At 37.3% G+C, this 24,601-nt stretch overlaps 1 protein-coding gene across 2 annotated transcripts in view; it reads left to right on the top strand.

The window, feature by feature from the left end:
• Positions 1 to 24,601, top strand: part of LOC123874447 (protein groucho-like) — a 105,190-nt gene that overhangs the window by 51,687 nt on the left and 28,902 nt on the right. For both annotated transcript variants that reach the window (XM_045919794.1, XM_045919793.1), the window contains exons 5-6: positions 7,090 to 7,227; positions 20,507 to 20,705. In XM_045919794.1, coding sequence (XP_045775750.1) covers positions 7,090 to 7,227; positions 20,507 to 20,705 — 337 coding nt within the window. The remainder of the gene's footprint in view (positions 1 to 7,089; positions 7,228 to 20,506; positions 20,706 to 24,601) is intronic.

Raw genomic sequence — 24,601 nt, 5'->3', positions numbered from 1 at the left:
CTACCTACCTACCTCCAAACGTGTTCTTTGACTTTGTTTGTTTGACTTTAAATTAGCATTTAACTTCATATCACACACTAAAAACATATCACATTAATGTCTGCGACTTCATTCGCGTAGATGTAGGTTTTTAAAAATCCTGTGAAAACTTTTTGATTTTCTTATCCTTAAAAACCCTTTTGCCTCTCGAATCTGCTCGCGTGAAATTCGATTCGTGAAGATTTTGACCAAAGTTGGAGTATGCTCTCGAATCTTTACCCGACTACGGCAGCGTCAAAAGGAAGATTACTATTACTTCACTGACGATATTAGAGTTAAGAAAAACGTTACGGATTCGCGCTTGGTGTGACAGTTCCATAACGTGTGTGTTTCACCCGCACCCCACCGCACTGTTGACATTGTGCACAAATTGCGCCACGGATCCAACTCAACCCTCTTCCCTACTTATTGCTTTATATTTTCTACCCCGCAGCCACAACAAAATGAAGTGTATAACGTTGAAGATTGCTTGTTATCATATTGTTACTGTAAAAAATAGATCCAGTTACAGTTTTATTACTATCTGTCATAGCTGCAGTCCGTATAGAAATCTAGATTTTAGCTACCTGCATACCTCGTTTTGTAGGATTAGACATAATTTTTGTAATCAAACAAACTTTAACAATCTTACTGCAGGTTTAATATGCCAAATAAAGTATTATGGCTACCAAGAATAAATACAAAAGAAACGTATTTGTTGGACACCTAAAAAAAGAAGCATTGCATACTTACATAGTCACTTATATTATGTGCTAGCTAACCTTTGACTTAATTTAAAAAAAAATCCATGGACTATAAAACAGTAAAAGCATTAATACGAATACCATCTCTTACCATGATACAATCTCGACTTTAATTCCACAATTAAATGATAGTTTATACCTAGTCCGTGTAATGTGCAGAAATAGATTCGCGTACAAATGGAGCGTCACCGCAAGATGCAACTCGAGATTAAAAGCTCGACCGACTAAACCACGTGAAAATCGTGCAAAAAGAGAAGTCACCCGCGGCATTAGCGGATGAGTGTCGGAGCCATTAGTGCGCCCCCACCCCCCCGTTCCCACCCTCCATCCTCCCGACGTACCTCTTTTATTTCTCGCGCGGGGATGAACTCCTTAATGACAAACCTTACTATATCTTTTGTGGAGAGCCCGCAAAAGTACGTATTTTGCGGCCCTTTTGTACGATCTTTTTTATTCTAGCGCTGTTCACAGCTGTTATACGTTTACGAGGGTAGAATCACATAGCTATCTAGAATATACATATTGTATAGGTATGAATTTATACGTTTCGTTATAAGAGAAGCTGTTTTAATCATAGGCTAATTTCGCAATGCTCTTACAATTTAATGTAGGAGGTGTTGGTACATATTGTGTACTAGGTCCCTACTAAAAATTAAGCTTAATGGGAAATTGCAAAGCTGGACGTCATACTGAACGCGCGTGTAGCTGTGTAAGATTTGTATTGATTTGAATCGGTAAGTCTGTTTGTTTGCAGTGAATCTACCAGAAGGCTTTGGAAATCATACCCATTATTCAATCTACACAGAAGAAGCTGACAAGTTTTCAAAATGTAACATTGTACCACTAGTCATATCGCCGTCATATAGACAATTGTATCTCTTAATACCTATAGGTATTATAAAAAGAAAAGTCCTAACTCAGTGACTGACTCAGACAAACCTTTGTAGAAAGCTTAAATTTTGCATAGAGATATCTTTTATAATGTAAACAAGGAATAAGGTAGGCTCTTTCGAAATCCTTATGGAACAGGTAATTAAGAGGATTTATATTTTAGCCGAGCGAAGCTGTGGGCGGTTGCTAGTACCTCGTGGTATATAAATAATACATAATATTAGAGCCTCGATAGCTCAACGGTTGAGGAGCGGATTGAATTCTGAAAGGTCGGCGGTTCAAACCCCACCCGTTGCACTACTGTCGTACCCACTCCTGGCACAAGCTTTACGCTTAATTGGAGGGGAAAGGGGAGTATTAGTCATGATTAGCATGGCTAATATTCTTTTTAAAAAAATATATAGGTATATATTGCATTCGAAAGCTCGTCAGCGACTGTGTGCGATCAAAACAGCGTGATTCCTCATACGCGCACTAAGTACGCAATGTGAACGCTTTTATTCAGTAGATATCCTACCTACCTAACGTACTTACAACTCTTGAGGGCCGCGTTGGATATACGATACATTGTATGTGTCCAAAGCCAAACCCGATTATTTAGCGGTTTGCCACATTGCAACATTGCTTACGAATGTAGCTCTGTAGATTTATACCTACCTATTCTGTAGGTAGTAGGTATAATTAAAACTATGATTAAAAATTTGAATATTATGAAGTGTTACTAATCCGTTGCGCACACGTAGATGTAATTAAAGACAATAAAAATTCGTTATCTACTCTTATTTGAGTATTTTGCATATAGCGTTATTCATTTAATTATACAATTACATTTAGGTACACATTTACGATTCAAATTTTTGGCAATTAGGTAGGTATATATCTTAGATTTGAAGTTAGGTTTCTTGCCCCAGTAGGTGGTATATAAAGCTAATGTACTTCTCAAAAAAAAAATGTAGTTATGCGAGAAATATGTACCTACCTACCTAGACTTGTAAAGTCAATGTGCATGTTATAATTTCTTGTAATAACATCCAATTTGGTATGCTAAACATTTTTCATTTTATTAAAGCTCCGCATTTTATCACGCCACGTCAGAGAGGAGAGTAATTGTGTTATGAATAATTTAAACAAGCGAGCAAATAAATAGGTATTCCTACCTAACGATTATAATAAATTTATGATATAAATCAAAAGTTAGTAAATGTTTGTATAACTAATTAAAAATAGTATAACATAATATGTATACCTATTTCTCTCACTATTGGCTCAAATGCATTTTTGCAGCAAAAATGTGTTCATCATCATCAAGTCATCTGCGCCGGCTCTATTAATAGTCTAGTAATTCTGTAATATGAGATGGAAAGTTTTCAGAATGTTATGCAAATTGGTGGTTTTATAGATTTCGATGTGCTCTTTCCGAATTCATATTTTGCCACCTCGTACCTTTGCCGCTCGCGCCGCCATCTTGGAAAAATGGCGCCCAAAAACAGTTTTTTCACGATAACTTCTTTTCCACTCATTTTACGATAAAAATGGCTATGTAACAATTAAACTAGAGACAATTTTCTACAATTTGTGTAGTCACTTTTTTTTGTAGACTCAATAGTTTCAGCGTACGAGCGCCACAAAGCCCACTCCAACACTCGTTTTAGCTAAATAACTCATTTCCACCCCACCATGTGGTAGAGTGAGTGGCGTGATTTTTTTTTATGGTATCTCAAGGAACCGGTAGTCACCTTCAATTTAAGCCGTCTCCTGGAGATACCATAAAAAAAATCACGCCACTCACTCTACCACATGGTGGTATGAAAATGAGTTATTTAGCCAAAACGAGTGTTGGAGTGGGCTTTGTGGCGCTCGTACACTGAAACTATTGAGTCTACAAAAAAGGTGACTACACAAATTGTAGGAAATTGTATCTAGTTTAATTGTTACATAGCAATTTTTGTCGTAAAATGAATGGGAAAGAAGTTATCGTGAAAAAACTGTTTTTGGGCGCCATTTTTCCAAGATGGCGGCGCGAGCGGCAAAGGTACTAGGTGGCAAAATAAAAATTCGGAAAGAGCACATCAAAATTTATAAAACCACCAATTTGCATAACATTCTGAAAACTTTCCAGATAAGCCCCTTTTTGACGCCCAAATTACTGGGCTATAATCACAGGTCTCTTATCAGAATGAAAAGGGTTTTATCATAGTCCACCAAGAGCAGATTGGCGGGCTTCACACACCTTTGAAAATATAATGGAAACTCTCAAGCTTGCAGGTTTCCTCACGATGTTTTCGTTCACCGTTAAAACAAGTAATTTTTAATTGTATTAAACGCTCATACTCGTTAAGTAATTACGCAAATTTAGAAAAGCCTAGGATCGAACCGACCCTCGAATAGGGGGCAGACGTCATCACCACAAACAACCTTACACCTTACACCTTAGCCAATCACTAAAAAAAATATTTATGTATATTCTTCTTCTTTTGCTTTGGGGCTATCAAGGATCCCGTGAAAACAATTTGATTTTCCGGGATAAAAACAAGTCTATGGCCGTCTCAGGGCGGTCTCTTTATGGAGTAGATGGTGCCCGCAACTTTGTCCAGTGCATCTAGATCAATTGAAAATCCCGTAGGCGAGAGTTCCCCGAGATGCATGCTATCTCTGTACCCGTCAAAATCTAATGTAAATCTAGCTATGCAAAAATTCTGACTAAGATCCATCGTAGTCATAACGGTTTGGCTTTTTAACATCTTGCGTAATTGATGAAATATGCATTAAGGACGCGAGTTAATAGCGGTAAAATATTAACTCTTAATCAAAAATATAAAAAATAAAGTACTCAGGGAATACAGAAGCGGAGGAATGAATGTGTCTACAGAAAAGCTCAGTAAATTTCGGTTCGCGACAAACAGTCCATTTAGTTGGCAATGAAAGTACAATTTGCGGCGACGCGGGCTCACTGCGGTCGGCGCTCGCCGCTCGCCGCATGCGGTGTGCATGCATGCTTTACGTGGACAAATACCTACCCTGTGTATATTACTAATTAGTAATTACTAATAAATAATCCCTTCATGTAGCGTGTCGTGATGGTGTAAAATAAAATAGGTACCTATGTAAAAATTGAAAATATTTCAATGATACTTTTTATAGCAATTTCATGTAAGTAGGTAAGTCTACCCTACCCTACACGGAAAAAATGTATTATTAACAGTAGCAAGTGCCTATAAATAAATAATCATTAAAAACCCTCCGAAAAGATAGGTGCGTGCCCGGGATCGAACCCCTGACTCTCCGAATAAAAGGCGAGTACAATCTTTTGTAACTATTTCTCCAAGCAACGACGTAGATTTAATGTTTAAGGCTTGTTTTATGTCTATCTATTTAGTGCTTGGTAGGATAAGTAACAATAATCAAGCACTTTCAACAAGCGTGGCCTCAATAAAAAGAGAGTTATCGACAAAATATATGCCCGCCTAAAGTTACACAACATTGTGGCGTTCAATAAAAATGTAAATACCAACATTAATATAAGGTGTCATGTTGTAAAACCACTTTGGTGAAATCAACACACCGATATGAGCGCTTGATATTCAAAAGGCTCATTATGTTAATTCGTTCTCGATTCACTGCAAATCTGTGAATAAAATTAATGTGCGTTTAAACGGAAAATACGAACAAAGGCAATAAATGCGAGTAGCCCGAACCGAACCCGCCGATTTATCATTTCATTTGACCGCGTGCATATTGTTTATCGTGTTAATTTTATTTGTTACTGAACTTATCGACTGCAATTATAAAACGGTAATATTGAATCTGACGCGGTTGGCTTCGGGAATTTGTAGTGGCGCCATTTTGCATTATCATCAAATCGAAATAATAAGGCTAAGTCAAAAATATTTAGTAGGTATGTATTTCATGTAGAACAACTATGGAGCTCTTATTAAGTTAGTAATTATTAGGTACATAGTTATTAGTCAAGACTCGTCCACCATGTTTCCACCAGTTCGGAAAGCATATTGTACCTACTTACTAGGGAGCATACTTCGCACGAGAATGTAATTTAATATAGGTACCTAGTAGGTTATAATTTTCTAAAATATTTAGTCAAATAATAATAAAATTTTCAATAAAAATATTACACGATATTCAAGGACCCTCAGCAGTTAGAAACTCTAATGTCCCGGCCAAATTAACGGCCAACAACGCGATGTTCAACGGCATTTCCCGTTAAACGCAGTTGTTGCCACTATCAACGTACAACGGCATTCACAATGCCGTTTGGCGTTAGACCATTTTAACCCCACTTCAAATTGGCATTAGACGTTAACCGTTCAAGTGTGGCCACTCAGTTCATCGTGATAATATTGGCGTTGTTGTATTGGTCATTGACTTTAACCTTAAAATGTGGTCCGAGCATAAGGACTAGAGTACTAGACAATGTTTTGCTGTTTTTGACTGACCTAGGTAGGTAGGTACCTGCATTAGCATCTGAATTGGGAGCACACTGCATTCTTATTATCTTAAGATAACCTAGATACCATTTTTTTTAATGGAAAGGGGTCATGAACCTTGAGTAATGGGGAAAAACCTACATACCTACCTATGACATGCCTAAGACTCGGAGACCTACGACACCTGGCCTCAATGCTTTTATTATTAGTTGGCTTGCTATGCCTATTTGACTTTACGTAAGTCAATTTTGCTTGACTTCTCTTCTATTGAATTGAAATTTTATTCAGACCTTTGACACCTATAACCTACTGTAACAATGTGTCCAATGTTATGTTAGTTCATTTAACCTTCATTCAAATCCGCCCGTTAACATTTCGCAGTCACAAAATATTTTTTAATAAAAAGTTGGCACATATCCGTGGAATTACAATTAAATGCTAATCGTAGTGTTGTGGAAACATTTCGGACAGCTATTTTGTATGTAAAACTCGTTCCGCTTAGCGGTTAATTCAATAAATGATAATTGATTACCCTTGTCTTTATTGAATAAATAATTGTTTATTCATTAAACAAAACTATATACGGATAATTAAAACAAACTTCTCATATCTTCTTTGCTTTTGTGTTGAATGTCTATTACAATTATTAGGACCTACTTTAATGAATTAAACTAACAATATAATAAGTAGGACAAACCTACCTACCTTGAATACATTCAGTCGGTAATCAAATAGGTAGAATAATTCGCTTTTAGTGGTTACGGAGAAAAGATGTAAAATGGCAATGGTTCGCTGTTAATTGTTAGTTAGGTACTTACCTATCCATTAGTTTTGGAATGACTTACCTACTTAGGTATCTATTTGCTTAGTACCTACCTATAGCAGATACGAAATTAGGTTCCTAAATAACTATGACTCTACTAGGTACTATTTTTGTATGGAAAACCATCTTTAAAATGTATTTTTCTTTATAGACGGAGATCGCGAAGAGATTAAACGCAATCATAGCGCAAATCCTGCCATTTCTATCACAAGAACACCAACAGCAAGTAGCGTCGGCGGTGGAGAGGGCGAAACAGGTCACCATGACTGAACTTAATGCCATTATTGGGGTAAGCATCATTTAAATACTTATATCAAACTACACCCGCGACTTGGTACGGGTATAGTTTAAACGTACCTACCTGTACGTTTTTTGAAACTCTCGCGGAAACTCTTTGATTTCCCGGGATAAAAGTAGCCTATATGTTAATTTAGGGTATAAGCTATCACAATTTCGAAATTTAGATAGATCATACATTAGTGAAGTCACTGTGAAGTGAAGACTTCTTCACGCTACAGGGTAAATACCTATAGGTATCACTCACAATGACATCAGACAACCAAACATCAAAACTTTCACATTTATACCTAATAAAGTAAGACCTGTCTAGATTTAAGTGAAATAGGTGTTAAGTTTATTATATGTTTAATAAATACAAACCAAGGCAAAATCGTTAAGGCAAGCAACTCTGTTAATAAGCATGACGCGCGTTTTCTCTTTGACCAAATTTTTAATGTCTAAATCTAGCAGTGCTTTTTGGAAATTGGAAACCTTTTGGTTTCCAATTTTCTTTTGTTAATACATAATTAGAAATAATATTTCTACAAACTTATCTACTTACTATAACTAACTGTTTGTTACATTTCTTATAAAATACACGATTAAAATTAATTTAGAGGTTATTTTATTGAGCATTACTTAAAAGTGGGGCGTATTGTAGCGTTTTACCCTATAAACAAAATTTATACTCCTGGTAGATTACCTATGAGTTATGATTTTTTTTAAATGTTTTTGCTCTGGTGCAAAGTTCAATTTTTCGAGATACGAAAGTCGACAAGGTCGCTTTCCGGCGTCGATGTAATAAAAAAATCCGCTGTTGATTAATTAATTACAGGCAAACTATAAAAGAGGACCTTACCTAATATGCCCTCTAAAAGATGTAATGTGCTGTAAATCAAAATGCAATTTAAAAATACATTGTAATTTTACAAGCTCTAAACTGCCTTACAATCTTTATTTGTTCACTAAGTATTTAACATCCTGCAAACGTAAACAAATAACACAAAACCACGGAGAAGGTTCGATAATTTAAAATGTTTACTTTACTCAAATATTTGCCATATTATTCACATAGGTAACACAATCCTTTTATCTCCACAAAAAATTCCATACACATAATTAAATAAGTCAACGTATGTAACCTTGTATTCCAAAGAGTTGCGGCCTTTATCTATTGACTTATTCAGTTAAGATTCAAATTAAAATCCAAAAAAAAAAATTTTTAAAATATTTAGGTAGATATGTGAAATAAATATTTTAATGTTTTTTTTTTGGATGTAGGCCAACTATACAGTAAAAATTTATAATATTATGTCAAAGTACAAGACTTGACTGCATCTCGGATCGGATAGCAGATTCTTCAAGAAATCCAGTATTTACACCAAAAATTTTTTTCATCCTCATGTAACTTTTTACCAAAGCTCACTTTTGGCAACAGTGCCTAGTGTGTACTGCGTAGATTACCTATTGAAAGAAAAAGAATTCATAATCTGGTAAGTATTTTCAGTCCAAGAGTTGTTAAACTCATTTGTTACGTAATATATCAAATCTTAAATGTGTACGCGGTATATGCAGCTTTAATATGCGTCATAGTAGCTATTTTCCGTATGAAATGGTCCGCGCAGCAAAATTAATAACTATCATTTCGGTCGCATCTGATTAGGAGAACACGTGTAATAATATTGTATACGTTGAAAATTGAAATCACTTGAAACGTGAAATATGTCACGGAATGTTTGGCGAATCTACCGTGGACTCTCGGCCGGGGTGGCATCTGTCCAAACAACGCTACTTTCGACGTCTGTCGTCTATCGTCACTGTGCTACTTTACCTTTCAAACACTGGTATCATGTATCTACTAAAATTGCAGTCCGTAATTTTTTAGATCGCTCTATTCATCTAAAAAAATTGTGCAGTGTAATGGAATCAAATTCAAAATAATCTTTGTTGAACTGTTTTTACAAACTTTTCCATTGTTTCATCAATAAATAAATTATAGATAAAACCTATAGTTCCAAAGACTGTTTTTCTAACCTGCAAATCCGAAAATTCTTTTCGATATCTGCCATTAGTGCCAATATCCCATATTTTGAAAATATTTCTTATCTATCAACTATTATTTATAGTCTGGGATTCGTTGAAATTTCGTAAATCGGCGGTATTTTCATAGGTAGGTAATTATCCCTGATTAACATCTACACACCATCATACCGGAACGTTGAACGCTTGGCTGCAACAAGAAACAAAATTGATAGCCAACATTTCGCATAAATCCGAATTAAATAACACGTGTCTTATTTGTACGAAGGCTGTAAATATGCCTCGGAATGTTTAGCTAGGGAGTTGTCGCATTGCTAGAGGCAGAGTTATCAACCTGACTGCTATTAGCGCGGGGTCTGCTAGGTACTTTTACTCTAAGTAGGTATGTATTTGTCAATATTATATAGTTCAGAAACTACTTTTCGTACCGCTTAAAAGTAGATTTTCATGTCTGTGGCGTCAGTAGCGCCGTGACAGAGAGGCAGATTAATATATCTACCTACTATGCAAATGTATGGAACGTCATGCAAGCTGCATGCATGCTTTTTCTATAATGTCTGACTGACGCTGCCATTAGTCAGACATTATAGAAAAAGGACGGCAGATTTTGAAGCCTGTGTGCGGTTGTTTCCTCCATAATATACTAGTACCTATATCTCGATGACGTTCAGCAGCTATCGGTGAGTGGTAGATACCCGGTGTGGCAACTGTCCAAACAGTGCCACCGTCTGTCGCTGATCAGTTGCTCACCCACTCGTTAACAGTTTATCTGCTTTGCGATACTTCTAAAACAAACATCATAAATATTAGTGTAGGTTACAATTTTAAAACGGGAGCACTCAAAACTCCGAAAATTTGCTAGTTTACATTTATTTTATTCTTTGAAACGAAAACGAGTGAGTGTTATTGCCTATAAATTAACTAATTGTTTGATGTTTTTTTTATTATCTACTCAAATATAGTTGGCAAGATTTTCTTTAGATTTGATTACTTTTTTGATTTGTGTGGGTAGGGTTTAATTGTCATATATGTATATGTAGATAATATTATGTATCATGTTCCCTGTGAATGTAATGAGAGGTGATAGCCTCATCTCTCATCGGATTTATGTGCGTTTTAAACGATAGTTAAATATCTCTAGATTTGACGGTGAAAGAAAACATCGCATCGTGAGGAAACCTGCTTGCCTGAGGGTTCTCCATAATGTTTTTAAAGGTGTGTGAAATCTGCCAATCTACACTTGGCCAGCGGGTAGGTAGACTATAGTCTAAAGTCTAACTTAACCATATTATGTATGTGCCTATTCTGAGGGGACTTCCCTGCCCAGTAGTGAGTCGGTGATGGCTTGATGATGAATGTACCTAATGTCCTACTTTTTTTAAGCTTGTTAAAGGTAGTATTTTTACGCAGGTGAAAACTGATAGGTACTTCAATGTTTATAAATCGGTATTAGATCGGTAGGTAATAAAATGCTAATGAATAGTTAAAATCCTCAGTCCACTTCCACGAATCTTAATAAGGTAAGATACAGTCATCACAAGTTTACAAAGTGGAAAGTACGCGCGATAAAACTTTATTAGTTAAAGCTTGCAAGTAGGTGTAAAGTGTAAAGTAAGTTCGACCTGTTGAAAGCCGCGTGCCTCTACAGAATAGAGGCACGCGGCTTTCAACAGGTCGAAAGTTCGACGCTCGTTAATTAAACGATCTAAGCCGCGCTACCCCACTTGGCTGCTCGCCAGCCTCGCAGAATTAATAAAATTGCCACCGACGAGAATACGAAATAATTTGACTCCGCTATGCAATAATAATAATAATATACTCGTACTTTTACGTTCGTACCAAGATAGGTACTTCTTCCTTGTCTCAATCTCTAAATACCTAGTAAAAACAAAATCGTAATTTTTTCGCTTATGAATTCTTGACTTCTTACGGCCTAAGTAGTTAATAAAAATAATCAATCTATCTGTCTGTATTTAAGTTTCTGAGCTATGTTGTTAATTGTCAGAACAAAATAATAACGTTGATAAGCAACCTATCGACAGATTACCTACATGTTAAAAATTCACAAATACCCTACAATTCTCGCAGCAGCTATATTTGTAGGTATAAGGTTCGCGAAATGTGTGAAACACGTTTACAAATAAAAAGGTGAAGCCAACATTATACTGTCTAAGAAGACTCAAACGAACGCTAATTTTGATGACATATTATTTTATTTATACCTATCTATCTATTTATTTAAGCAATTTACTAACTTTCAACGGGTGAATTAGAATCTATGTACAAATTGAGTGACTAATTTCACAATAGTGTAATAGGTAGCGCTTTTAGTAGCAACGTGCGGACTTCATTGCCATCTATTATTCTAATAGGCATTTTCGCAGTTGGGTGCCAAGTCATTAGAGCGACCTAATCCCGCGGCGGGTAATCCGAGAGCGACGAGCAGAGGGTTTACGACGCGACGACTTCCAAAATAAATCACTTCAAAGATAATGAGTTCGAAAATAAAGCGGTGAAACTCGCTCGTCTCTCATCAGTGTGCGGACGATAGACTCTTGTTAATCTCGAGTGTCGGGCACCGAGCCAACTCGATTAGTATCTACTCCACTCACACACCGACGACAATGTTTCCACCTTCCCGACTCACGAGTCCCGACTCCCGACACTGATTTATACATAAGGCTATTTTAAATATTAACGCGTTCATTAAGTCCCGCTATGTTATTATTAGTCAAATAGTTGGCAAAAATATCACTCTTCAAGATTACCAATATTAGCACCTGAATGTGATTTGTAACTTTTGGCCGTGAATCAACCATCTCATGAATTATTTAACACGCTCTCAAGAACTTCGTCATGTTAATAATACACGCTAATTATGTGTCGTGTGATGAGAAACGTTTAATTAAATTAGAGTCAAAATACCTATATCGCTAATGTAGCGTCCTACACGATATCGGAGCGCCTCATATCACTGTAGGTAATTATGTATTCAAATGAGCTATTAGCTATACGGTAAGAGATTCAAAAGTAAATGCGCGTTCATTGCCCCCGAGGATTTAGAATGTATCTGTAGCTTTGTATAGATTACCAAACAGCCCCCGAGAAACCGGCAAAACGCAATATAGCTCTCCCCCTATAAAACACTCTAATTTAAATAAAAAAGCGGCGCCACCTTCCGTATGTCGGTCCTTTTTTATTACGAACCTTTTTTATTTTCGGGTCAGCTAGGGATCAAAGGGGCTCTCCCTTGAGAGCGTCCGCCCGCACGCCCGCTTCGCCCTCTCCGTCTGATTTGCGACCATTCCGCCGAGCGCCGATTTGTGAAGAGGGAATACTTCTCAAATTGGGGACTGTTTGCTCGCCTATTAAAATCACTTACCGCTCCAAGTGCTCCAGATCGTCTCGTTTTTGTCGGTGTGACATTTACGATTGTTTTTATAACGATCGTAACATTATTTCTGAAGTGAGGATATAAATACGGAGTACTATTACCAACTCTTGCCTGTTGCCACCCCATCAAACGATTTCATGAACCCGAGCTGCTACAATAAGATAAGAGTAGCATCGTATATAACGTTAATATCTGTAAATTTCCTTCACTCGAATAACAATAAGGCCGGAAGCGCCTTTGTCGGTACGATTCGAGGGTTCATCAATTCTTGTTCCGATTTTTATTCCGCATCTTCGAACCCGAGGGGTGGATGTCGCGCTCCGCGGTAATAGCTTTTCGATACAATCTCCTTCTCATGCTCACCTATGACACAATTGCTCACATTGAAACAATGCTCACGTAACTCCGACTGATCGGAGAGACGTGCGACCTCGTGAGCTCGTGTCACAGATACGCGTATCGAATCCGATAACTTTCATTATTAGTAGGTACGCAAACGATCCGCAACGCTCATATTGTTTGTAATTGAAAAGCCACATCGTTGACATAAGTATGTGGAATAAACAAGTGTATTATGCGTAGTTTATGCAATATTATCTGAAGAGATATGCGAACAAACACGGGCGTCCGTGCAAATAGACCGTATCTGTTTCCCCGTCGATGGCTTTATAAACAAGCGACTCGTGAAAACATTTATATCTAGTTTGCGTCGGGTCTCGCGCTCCCTGATAAAAATTACGTCGCGAATAAATCAGGGTCCGGAGAGGGTGTGCGAGGGGCGAGAGGAGGGGGGATAGGATGGGGAAACATGAATTTGTCATTTTTTCCTAGGCACGTTCGCGGGCGGGTGATAAATATTGCATTGCAACTTTCGGCTTTCTTGTTCCCATTAACTTTGGCGCTATCGGTCGCTTCAAATTAACTTTGTTACTGGATATTTTGTGAAGTCTTTAATATTTCAGGTGGGCAGTGAGTCGCGATAATGTTGTTGTCGTTCCCGGTAATGGAATTACTTTTAGTTAATTCACTTTGTTATGTCATTAATCTGCTTCGTTACCTTTTGTGACATTTTTTATGGGTTGTTTTCGTTTTTTTGTTTAACTATAATGTTTTTAGAAAAGCAACCTACTGTAAATACGTTTAGTATTAATTGTTTATATACATAGTATGTATAGCTATTAGCTACGCTATAGTCAGCTATGTAGGGCAATGCAATGGGTTTGGTGTCCCTGTCTTTTGTCATAAATTGCTCTACAATCTACATAAACGCTATCGAGCCAGTAATAAACACTTTTAATTATTTCAAACAAACATTAAACGCCTGTTATAGTCACGAGTCCATTAACCGCGATAGGAAATGTGATGCTTCTGATTTATTTGATGGCATTGGGTTAATAGTTGCAGGTACTTAGGTACATATACCTATCGATTATTTCACACAAATTATTACACGGTCTACGTAAGTTTGCAATATCGATATCTCGTCTAGTATCAACTGTGGGCATACCTAATTCTCAATTCTGGCTGACTATGGCCAAACCCGTCTCACGCCGAGAGGAGACCCATGCTCTGTAGTGAGCCGGCAATGGGTCAATTATGACGAAAATTATGCGTGACGTTTACTGACAAAGTTAAATGTTTCTCAACAGTTGTTCATCGACAAAATTAACATTGAAAACCCCGCGGGCTTCACTCGTATCATAATATCCATGTTATAGAGAGTAGGTAGGTAGGTACATGTATGTGATTAGAAGCAATTATGTTGAAAGCTGATGTTGTAACAAGTGTTGGCGTCGCGTGTCGGTGCCCCAGGGCTCTGTGTCTAATGGTGCGTGTTCACCCCGCGTCCCTCTAACCCGGCTCACCCCATCTCACCCTATACCTACCTAGTAGGGTTAGCACGAATTTTACACAGTGAACAACTTGCCAACGTCAATAGAATATTTAACATTTAAACTCAGAACAAAATAAACCAAAGGTTTGTTTTAAGATTGAATTAAAGTTTTTTTCAGTAAGTAGATAGGTACCTACTACCGATTTTTATTCTTACGATATGTCCGCTTGGGGTGCTGCTGGGGATAGATTTGTGGGTCAGAATTTAATATTTTTGTAAAAATTATCCTTTCGTGTTTTAATGTTGTGCAATAAAGTATACCTATACATTAAATAGTCGCCTTTAGATTTATTTTACTCTTACATTATACTTAGTGTTACGATGTAGTCCTACTAATCAACATTGGCGAGTTTTCATAGTTTTACTAACCCTACTGAGCAAAATTTTAAAACAAGATGCATATAGGTAGGTCCTTTTTATTTTGCCGTTATAATCTTTCGATATTCGCGATCTATCAACGATGACGAGTTATGCTAAACTCGTACTCATCCTACTGTCCAACCCTCTTCTTAGCTTTTACAGTCCTCTAGGCGAATACAAGGCTCTATAATTTGATCACGTCAATACAGTACCCACTAAGTTACGACTTCTTTAATTCGATTTGTTAAAGTAATGCGATCTTAAATTTGATTTGCTCGCCGTTCGGTAGATAAATTGAGCAACTATTTCTTTTTCTTTAATCTCTCAAGTTTTATACCGGTCTAGAGATTTTAAAGTTAAAACACTCTATGCGACTGACAAGTTCCGTGCCGCCAAGAGATTTAGCGTTCCGGTACGACGACGCCACTGTTATACCCTTTCCAGGTTAGCCCGCTTCCATCTAAGACTGCATCATCACTTACCACCAGGTGTGATTGCAGTCAAGGGCTAACTTGAATAAAAAAAAAGAACAACTGTCGTGGTATAATTTCTATTACCTATACCTAGGTACTTTAATTTAAACTGTATTTTAATATGCTACTAACGTTTTATCAAACTGTTCTTAATTCATTTAAGTGTGTTAGAGAACTTTCCTCTCGGCGGCTGCCATTAAAACTAACTAATTGTTGGTTAATCTTAATGATTATTATGAGATACTTGTTCGTTGGTAGCGGTTTGGTAATTACTTGAGGAATTAGGATCCATTTCTCTATTATCTCGGTCGTCTAGACTATTAATATCTACACCTACCTTTAATGTAAGGGATAGAACGGACTAAAATTAATAATGTTCGGATTAGGATTCATCGGGATTATCCATTATTCTCAAGTTTAATTCAAGGCCCTATTACGAAGGAATAATAAATAGATAAACCTACTTTTAGGTATGTCGTCAGAGTACCTACATATTATGGCTAAATTAAACTACCTACTAGGATTGATGAAAGAAAATTAAGCACGTATCGATGTTTGATATAAAAGTGTAATAAAATTGTAAAATCTTGGTTATACTTTTAATAATATAGAGCTAATGTACCTAGCATTTGGCAGTGGCGTGCACAAGATTCTAAGCCTAGGTAAGCATTAGGAACCTAGTTAAGAAATTATCTATTTACTGGTAGATCCTAATGAAAAGTGAGCACTGAGCTATTTCAATTAGGGCAAGCAGCGCTTTCATGCCTCTATGAACTGCTCGCCACTGCCATTAGGTATATCAGCTAGCTACTAGGTAAAAGTAGATCAAATAGGTTTTCGGAGACAGAGAAAATCGTAGGTAAGTAGGTAGGTATCTACGTAAATCATTTTATGTAGAGCAGCTTAATAATAGATATCTACCTATTGTAGTTTTTACACTGGTTGTAGACCGCAGATCATATTCTTCTATAGATATAATAGGTAGGTACTATAGGTAGGTATGCCATTGGAACTTACCTACTTAGGTAGTTAGGCACCTACCTACCTACAAGCTACAAAAGTTATAAAGTTGTAGACACGCAGTCGATATATATATATATATATATATATATATTCGGTATATAGATATACCTACCTATGAAGTATGAATCATAAAGTAATAATATTAATTTCAATAAAAACATAGTGGACATGGGATGATAAATAATAACACAGAAAAACATGCAAATGATTTTATAAATTGGTGTGAAAGTGACCAAATGTTAACAGAACAAAACAACACCTAACATTTTCCGATTCCGACAAACATTTGATTACGATATGAATGGAACTGTTAAAATCAAACGAGACACAAATACATCGAAATTCCGGTTTTCAATAGGGTTACTATACACAACACAACTTTAAATCATACTTACATTTTGTAAATACCTTCGTAGATGAGTAGGAAGAGTAAAAATATTACTAGGGTAGAGGTTGGTAAAAAGTACAAATCCGTCACAATTAACTTCTACGATACAACCATAGTTGGAGGTAGGTTGGTACATGCCTATAGACCTACTTACAAGATATTTAAAGCGTAATGTGTTGTGGCGAAGAGTAATTTTGCAGAAATAAAAAATGGAAAATAAAACTTTACCACAGTGCTAGAGGTTGGTAAAAGGGAGGCGATCTGACAACCTTGGAGGTAGGTAGGTACATACCAACATACCTACAGGGTATTAAAATGTTTGCCATGAAAAATTTCAGCCGAGGTTGATGCGACGGGAAATATTTAGCGTAAAAATCCGCGCTTGGCTCGGCATCCCATTTATAAATGGAGAATTATCCGCGGGCGTATAGACAGTGGTAAATGTGGCGTGAAAACCCAAATGCGGAGGAGCATTTTTCTCATGACAAAAGCTTTTCCACGCAGTGCGTCTGCCGCACTATATTTTATTATGCTCATATGTTTTTAATACCTTTACCTATAGCCGCAGAGCTGGGAATTTTATGTGCTTATTGCCGTGAGAGAGGGTGAGTGAATTATGTTTGTACTTACCTACCCAAAAATATAACTTATTATAACAGCCTATATCTATCTACGTTTTCTGATAGAAAACATACAAACCTATTTATTGTGATATAATAAAAACTACCTACTTATAAATCAATTTCAACTATAATAATCAATTAAATATACCTAGATCTGTATTTACCTACTACGTTTGTATACCTAATAGATATAAAATAAAATACAATTAAGTAAGTCTTTCATCTGCTGAATAATAACTAGGTGTGAAAAATTAATTCCGAGTTTCCAAACAGATTTCCCAGCGTTTTTTCATTAAAACTTCCATCGCCTGAAATTTTATTACCTACCTTTACGAAGTATATTGAAAAAACAACCGCGTCTCGCCTCCCCTTGTTTGTCGTAACCGAAATTTAAACAAACTTTAATTTGCGGATAATATAAACGGCGAAAGTTGAAATGATAAGAGCGGATTGCAAAGTCGTTAGGCGTAACGAGATTCGATCCCCGGAGTGCCGCTGGTATTTAATCACTTCTGAAGTAAATGCACTTGGAAAAAAATAACGCGGTATGAACGCCACATTATTGTCATTCATAATAACAAGAGAGGGTGGTCTGGGGTGGCAGGAGGCGAGGGGTGGCGAGGCGTGAGTCTCTCAATAGCTCGGGTCGTGTCATGCCAGCCGTTTCGACGCGCCTCGGCTTTGTTTAGATTCCTCTGGTTTCCCACCCGGCTTTTCAGAAGCAACACCTTTAAACTTGAAGTGGATGCTCGGGCCCGGGTTATACTGATTACATCAACTTTGTGTTTCAGGTGGGATTATGTTTGATTATAGCTATCCCTATACGTTTACAATACTTGTCTTTTCGTATTAAAAAATCATAATGCCTTATCTCAAAGCCTCTATGGGTCAATGGGTAAGGAGCGGACATAAAACTTTGTTATATTTAGGTACTCTTAGAAAGACTAGGTAGTTATTTCCTGTTTTAAAAAAAATGTGTCTTCATGTCAATCTACAAAGACTTGCTCGCAAAAATTTAATAATAATGACTGAGTCGATTTGAAGTACCTAATTGGTAGGTATAGGCATTAGTAAATAATTTTATTTTCATGTAAATCTACAAAGAAATGTGATGGGCATTTTTCGTAAGCACAAAAAGTTCTTCCAGAACTAATTCGATTTGAAATCCCTAACTGGTAAAAACGCTCTTGAGCTAAGTGGCGCTCGCCACCTTTTGACACACAATAAATCACAGGCATGAGCGGCCAATAAAAAATATGTTCCACCCTCTGCGAAAAACCAATTAATTTTCGGCGGCTAAATGAAAGATCGTGCCCATTCGAGTGAGAAAAAATTCAGCTCGACGTAAATGCAAATGAGGGAGCGAGCACGTAAGCGTTTTATATCTCCTACAGTTAACATTTTTTAAAATAAAATCTGATACATATTATGTAATATTTAGACATAGGCTCAAATAAAAGCTAGGTATCTGCGCTAGTAGGTACTTACCTATTAAAAGTTAGTGTGGTAACATTTGCTAAGTTACCTAAGTTAGAAAAATAGCATTTAGGTATAAATAAATGAACTGATGGACCTCAAAAAGTTTGTCTAAGTGTATTGTATACCTAGCTATAAGTTTAGATATATTATATGGCGGTATCGAATTAATATTTTGTTTTGGTAAGTAGTAGCAATTCGTATCTACTCGTATGTTTATATTTTTACGTTAGAAGTAGGCAGGTAAGTTAGACATAATATTATTATTTTTGCTTTTATTCCATAAATTACCTTTTGTTCCAAAGTCAGGCCAATTTTTTTGTTTTTCTCGATAAAATGTAGGTAGGTAGGATTTTCCTTGCAAGAGTTTCATAATACCACGAGAGAGTATAAAAGAATCGGTAAACCAGTAGCGACCTGCCCTCGTCGTATAATAATAAAGTTAAACGCGACGAGATAGAAACGGGAAGCGCGGGAAAACGAGGCAAGTGGAAAAAGGGGAATAATGGAGAAGGAGTAATCAATTTCGCACAGTCGTCGCCGGCGGCGGAGCTCTCATTTAAATTTTAAAACGCCGCGGTGCGGTGCGGGCCCGGGGGTCCGTGGAGGACTTTTTAATTTGCCCCGGCTCTGTTTTAAAAATGCACGCCGTTCTGCGGTGACACATCAATTCACTTTGACCGTCGACACTCGGGCTAAAATGTAGCACTTTATTCACCTACCTTTTGAGGCTAAATAAATAATTGTACCGTAGAAAGCTGTTTTATTGTGAACTGACCGAAACTAGTTAGAAGAGGATTGCAAAAAAATGATCCACACAAAAAATATATGGCACGTATACCTAACACATAATGATGAATTACTATAAAAACATAGCTGTTCATTTTTCTACAATAGAGCAAGGCAAAAAAAAACAAGCCATATGAGCTATTAAAGGTCTCCTATAATCGTGTCGAAGGAGAAAAAGCAGAAAATAAAAACAAAAAATATACTTTTTACCGAATATTATAAAGGACTAAACCAAAGCCTGCGGATCACTCACCGCAGCTGCTGGCTTTACATCGTCATCATTGCAAAGCCGGCGAATTTTAATTTAGACGATTCATAGATCGAGAGCTTTTCCTTGGACTGACAATGTGACAAAAATCCGATTGACAAAAAATCCTTATCATTTATATTTTAATGATGATACAAAATTATGTTTAAACGAAATGAGTTTGAGAATATTGATGGCCATGTTATAAAAAACGACCTGATAAAAACAGGTTCTCCTTATGTTAATTCAAAGTTATTTGCTGAACTCATTTAAAAAAGAATTTGTTACTTTATTCGTTCGTATAAAAAATTGTAAATATTTTCTTGATTGCTTAATTATTCAAATGAACATTTACATAATTTAAATATATAAACTTCATGTTCCATCGTACCTACCTAAACACAAAGACCGTGTGAAGTTAAGTATAATTAGGTATAATGTGCCTTGATCTGGATCGGTTCTCTGCTCCATCAATCATTCATCACAGTCATGACTGAAGCAGAACATATCATCTAATGGACGCTTCATAAGTGGCTATCATGAGACAAAACTTGAGAGTCTAATTGGTCCTTTTCTCCACAGCAACAAAGGCCAGACCTACCCAGGCTGCTGCAGCAGATGCACGCAGCTCATCTGCCGGCGCACGGGGCGCCACCTCTACCACTCCTGGGCCAAGGCGCCCTCCCGCCTGCAGGACTCCTGGGCCTCGGCGTGCCACACCATCCCCTTTCCGTGCTAGCGAAACCTCCGGACATACACCGACCTGATGACAAAGGCAACGGTAAGAAAGAGATATTGATTTAATCCAACTACTTCATACCTTAGAAAATGCGAAAATGCTCAGTCTTCTTGTGTCGGCTCATTGACTCAAATGTTGAACGATTTTGACAAATGGTAAGATGATTCGTGCTTACATCCTGGGATATGATTTCGTCCAGGAAAATCTCAGTTTTTTCATTCAGATATAAGTTAGCCCTTGACTGCAATCTCACCTTTTGGTAAGTGGGATGATGCAGTCTAAGATGGAAGCGGGCTAACCTGGAATGGAACTTCGAACGGAATCAGAGAGCGAAATTTTCGAAAACCTCTATAAAAAGCCACGAGTAGTTCAGCGGGTATGTAAAAATTCGTACAGCTACCACTTCTAGTTGGTCGTTTAGTGTCATTTCGTGACCAGAGACCTGTAACCATTTGTACCTAGTTAGTACTTACCTAACCTAGTTGATTAAACTAAAAAAAAATAAGTTAAAAGCTATTCAAATGAATACACATCATGTTTTCTTATTCTAGTATTAATAAAAGAGTCACGTATTTCTCAGAAAAAGAGTGAAGTATCATATCATAACGGATCAATACATAAGATGAATATTTTAAGAGCTGTCGTATGTTTGTGTGCTCGTGTTGTTTGCCATGCGCCACTCGCTGGGGACTATTAGAGCCCTCCCCGCGCCCCCCGGCCCCCGCAGCAAGGCAGACGTCTCCGATCCCACTTCTGTTTCAATATTTACCACCTCCGAGAGGCTTTTTGAACCCGCTGTTTGCGTGTTTTCGGATCGCTGACGGCTATGGCTCTCCGATATTGCTTTGAGAGTATGAATAAGTCACTTCTACGAACTTATGCCTGCCTACGTAGGCATGTTTGGATAGGCCATGTAAACAGACAACTCCAATATATTGACAAGGTATAAAACGTTCGGTATCGACGCCGCTTTGAACCCGGCTTTGAATAAATAAAATTGGACAATCGCAAATAAATGGGGAAACTAGGTTTGAACGTGAAAACGAATATTCGCACAAGCCGGGCACGAGAGCGTGCCACAAATGAAAATGTAACACAGAAATGGATTTGGAAGCCGCCCGTCGCTCCGGTTAATTACAAAAGCAAGCGGTAATCTGCGCTCCGGGATGTTCCGGCTTAGTGCCCCCCTGCCACCCGGCCAACCCGGGGCTCCTCCGCCTGCCACTTCCCTGGCTAATTTGTGCCATTATCGGTGTACTGATGTAAGAGTTACCGTGCAGATGGCGCCCCTCGCCCCGCACGCCGCCCGCACCTTGCCCGCGCCCAATTAATTATTCCTTGCTGGTGTGAGCGTCGCGTGTTTTAGTCAATTAGTAACGTAATTTTGCGGGTGACTTGAGTGTACGCCGGTGCCGCCGACTCGAGCGATACGTTTTACACTCACAAAATTAAACATAGGTAAGGTGACATAGATCCCTTAATACCTACAGGAATTCCTGTAGGTATTACCTAAGTACCTACTGTAGGTCATTGTCTGCTTTTTTTTTTTATTCACTATAAGTAACGGTGTACCCTGTAATAGTATAAGAAAAGTCGATCACTTATAATAATTTATTGTACAATACCTATTATAAAGTTATAATTAAAAAGTTGTCAGATGGGTGAAGATTTTTATCCTGTACCTATCTTGTACTATTAAACAAACATAAAATTGCGAGGTCCAGATTTGTTAGCATTGTTAATAATTTAATTGTTAGGTATTAATGTCATAGGACAGGTAGATATAGGAACAATATTAAATAGGATAACCTACTCGTGTGCTTTGTATGTTTAATACTCCACAATAACAGAATATTGTGTCAAACGATAAATTCCACATGTAATTATTTGGCCGACTAATATTGCTGTGGCGTGTTCGGTGGACATAGTCGGAATTTGCGTGTGTCCGTAGATAGCGAATATAGTCCGGTGTATGGCCAATAATTGAGGCGATTGCATTTAAATTAATTGAACGCATGCACTGCCGCGCCCTCTGCTATGTATTAATGTAATATGCATGCAATATATAAACGTAATCACGCACATATTGGAGAGGATATTGCTCAAACTTGGGCCGAATTAATCGATGGATGATAATGCCTTTGATGTTCAATAAATGGGTACCTATCTACGTACTAGCATTTGCCCATCGCTTTGTGCTTGTAATGCACGTCTAGGTAGGTATTACTTAGCTTGGATAGTTACCTAAAGCTCTTCATTTGTCAATGTCTGAGTCTCTAAGGCTATGCGTCCCTTGGGTACTATCGAAGTATTATCACCTGAGCGATCGTCCTTTTTTCCGCAGGTGAGCGTCCGATTTTTTTTTGCAGTTTATATACTTTCATTGAGACGTTTAGGTTCAAGCGTCGAGACTCCATGAGTTGCGGCCGAAGCGATTGACGCACGCGACAGACGCGCTGCGGCTAGTGACGCGACAATACTAGAACATTATAAAAATGATCTAATATGCTGCGATATATATATGAAGCGGCGCCACAATTCAATAATTCTTTCTATTTTGCACAATTCGTGTAAGTAGGTATACATTTGCCGCGTTAGCCTCGTCGCGTCCGTCGCGACTTACACGCATTAGAAGTCTATCTTTAAGCAATTGAGCTTTTCCTGCTTGACCTTCTTTTTTCTATGGTTGCTAGAGAGTAGCTTATGCGATGACAGCCAGTGTCCGCCCAGCCTAAATAATCAAATTCTTTTTAACAAGATATAAATTACATAGGTATAATAACAAAATCTTTTTAGAATTAACCGGATTATGAAATGGATTCATTAATTTGCTATCGCTATCAATGGATTTTAAAACTATTATCATATTATCATCATCTATGTAGGTAGATACTTATTAAGTTATTAGGTACGTAAGATATATCTATTCATTAGTATAGGTATAATGTGGTGTAGACTGTAGAGGAGTTACTCAATCGTATTTTATATTCTCTTTGGTTTCCTTCATGTAAATTGGAGAATCATGAATATTAATCGCGTATAAAATACATACTCGGTCGTGCGTGTAGACGTTTTGTGATTGGTATTCAGGTGTTAGGGTTAATCTTTATGCACATTATACTTGACATAAATCGTCTTAATAATATAGTGAAACGCGTTCACCTTAGGAATTACATTTTTACATATTAAATACACTTTGTGAACGTAAAAATGTTTAACATGGTTGTTTATTGACAATTATATTTTAAGTAGACTACATGGAATACAAAGAAGCAATTTGCATAATATTACATTTAACACATCGCTAATTCAATATACCTAATATTTGTTTTTCTAGATCCAGATTTTAGTTTTATTCGGCTAATGAATAATAAACATCGATTCAAAAAATTAGGTAACTCTAATTTCAAAGAACCTACTTTCCACCTAGGTATCTATACATATACTAGGTACTTTTGAAGACTAGGAAGTAATTTCACAAAAATAGCAAAGTTAGCATTTATCTAGAATCTAGACCTGCCGGTTTACCTAAGCAGTTTGTTATATTATTATGTCAGTCAGTCAGTCAATGTTAGAATTTGATTGAGTAAAAGATGGATTTACCTACTTAAGTACTTGTTTAATGGTCGTCTTAATTGGACACCGAAATACTGGTGGCAAAAGACGATAAATTACCGATAACAGAGACCAAGACTAATTTGCGTAGTCGCGCCGGTTCGGTCGCAATGTATGGCCGGCTTTAGTGCTAAATTATTGTGACGTGTGCTGCATAATCTCACCGTGTGTCCCGGGAACAATGTTATCATGTGACGTTGCTATTGCCTTTGTCCGTATTACCATATTATGCATTGCATTGCATCACCAACACGCTGCAGTCTGGAGTTCCATTAAAATGTAGATCAAACGGCAAAGCTACTAAAGCAGGCACCTACCTACAG

This window comes from Maniola jurtina, chromosome 18 (assembly GCF_905333055.1).
Source record: "Maniola jurtina chromosome 18, ilManJurt1.1, whole genome shotgun sequence".
In the NCBI taxonomy this organism is placed as follows: Eukaryota; Metazoa; Arthropoda; class Insecta; order Lepidoptera; family Nymphalidae; genus Maniola; species Maniola jurtina.
The sequence above is the reverse complement of the archived record's forward strand: the minus strand, read 5'-3'. Positions and strand labels throughout refer to the sequence as shown.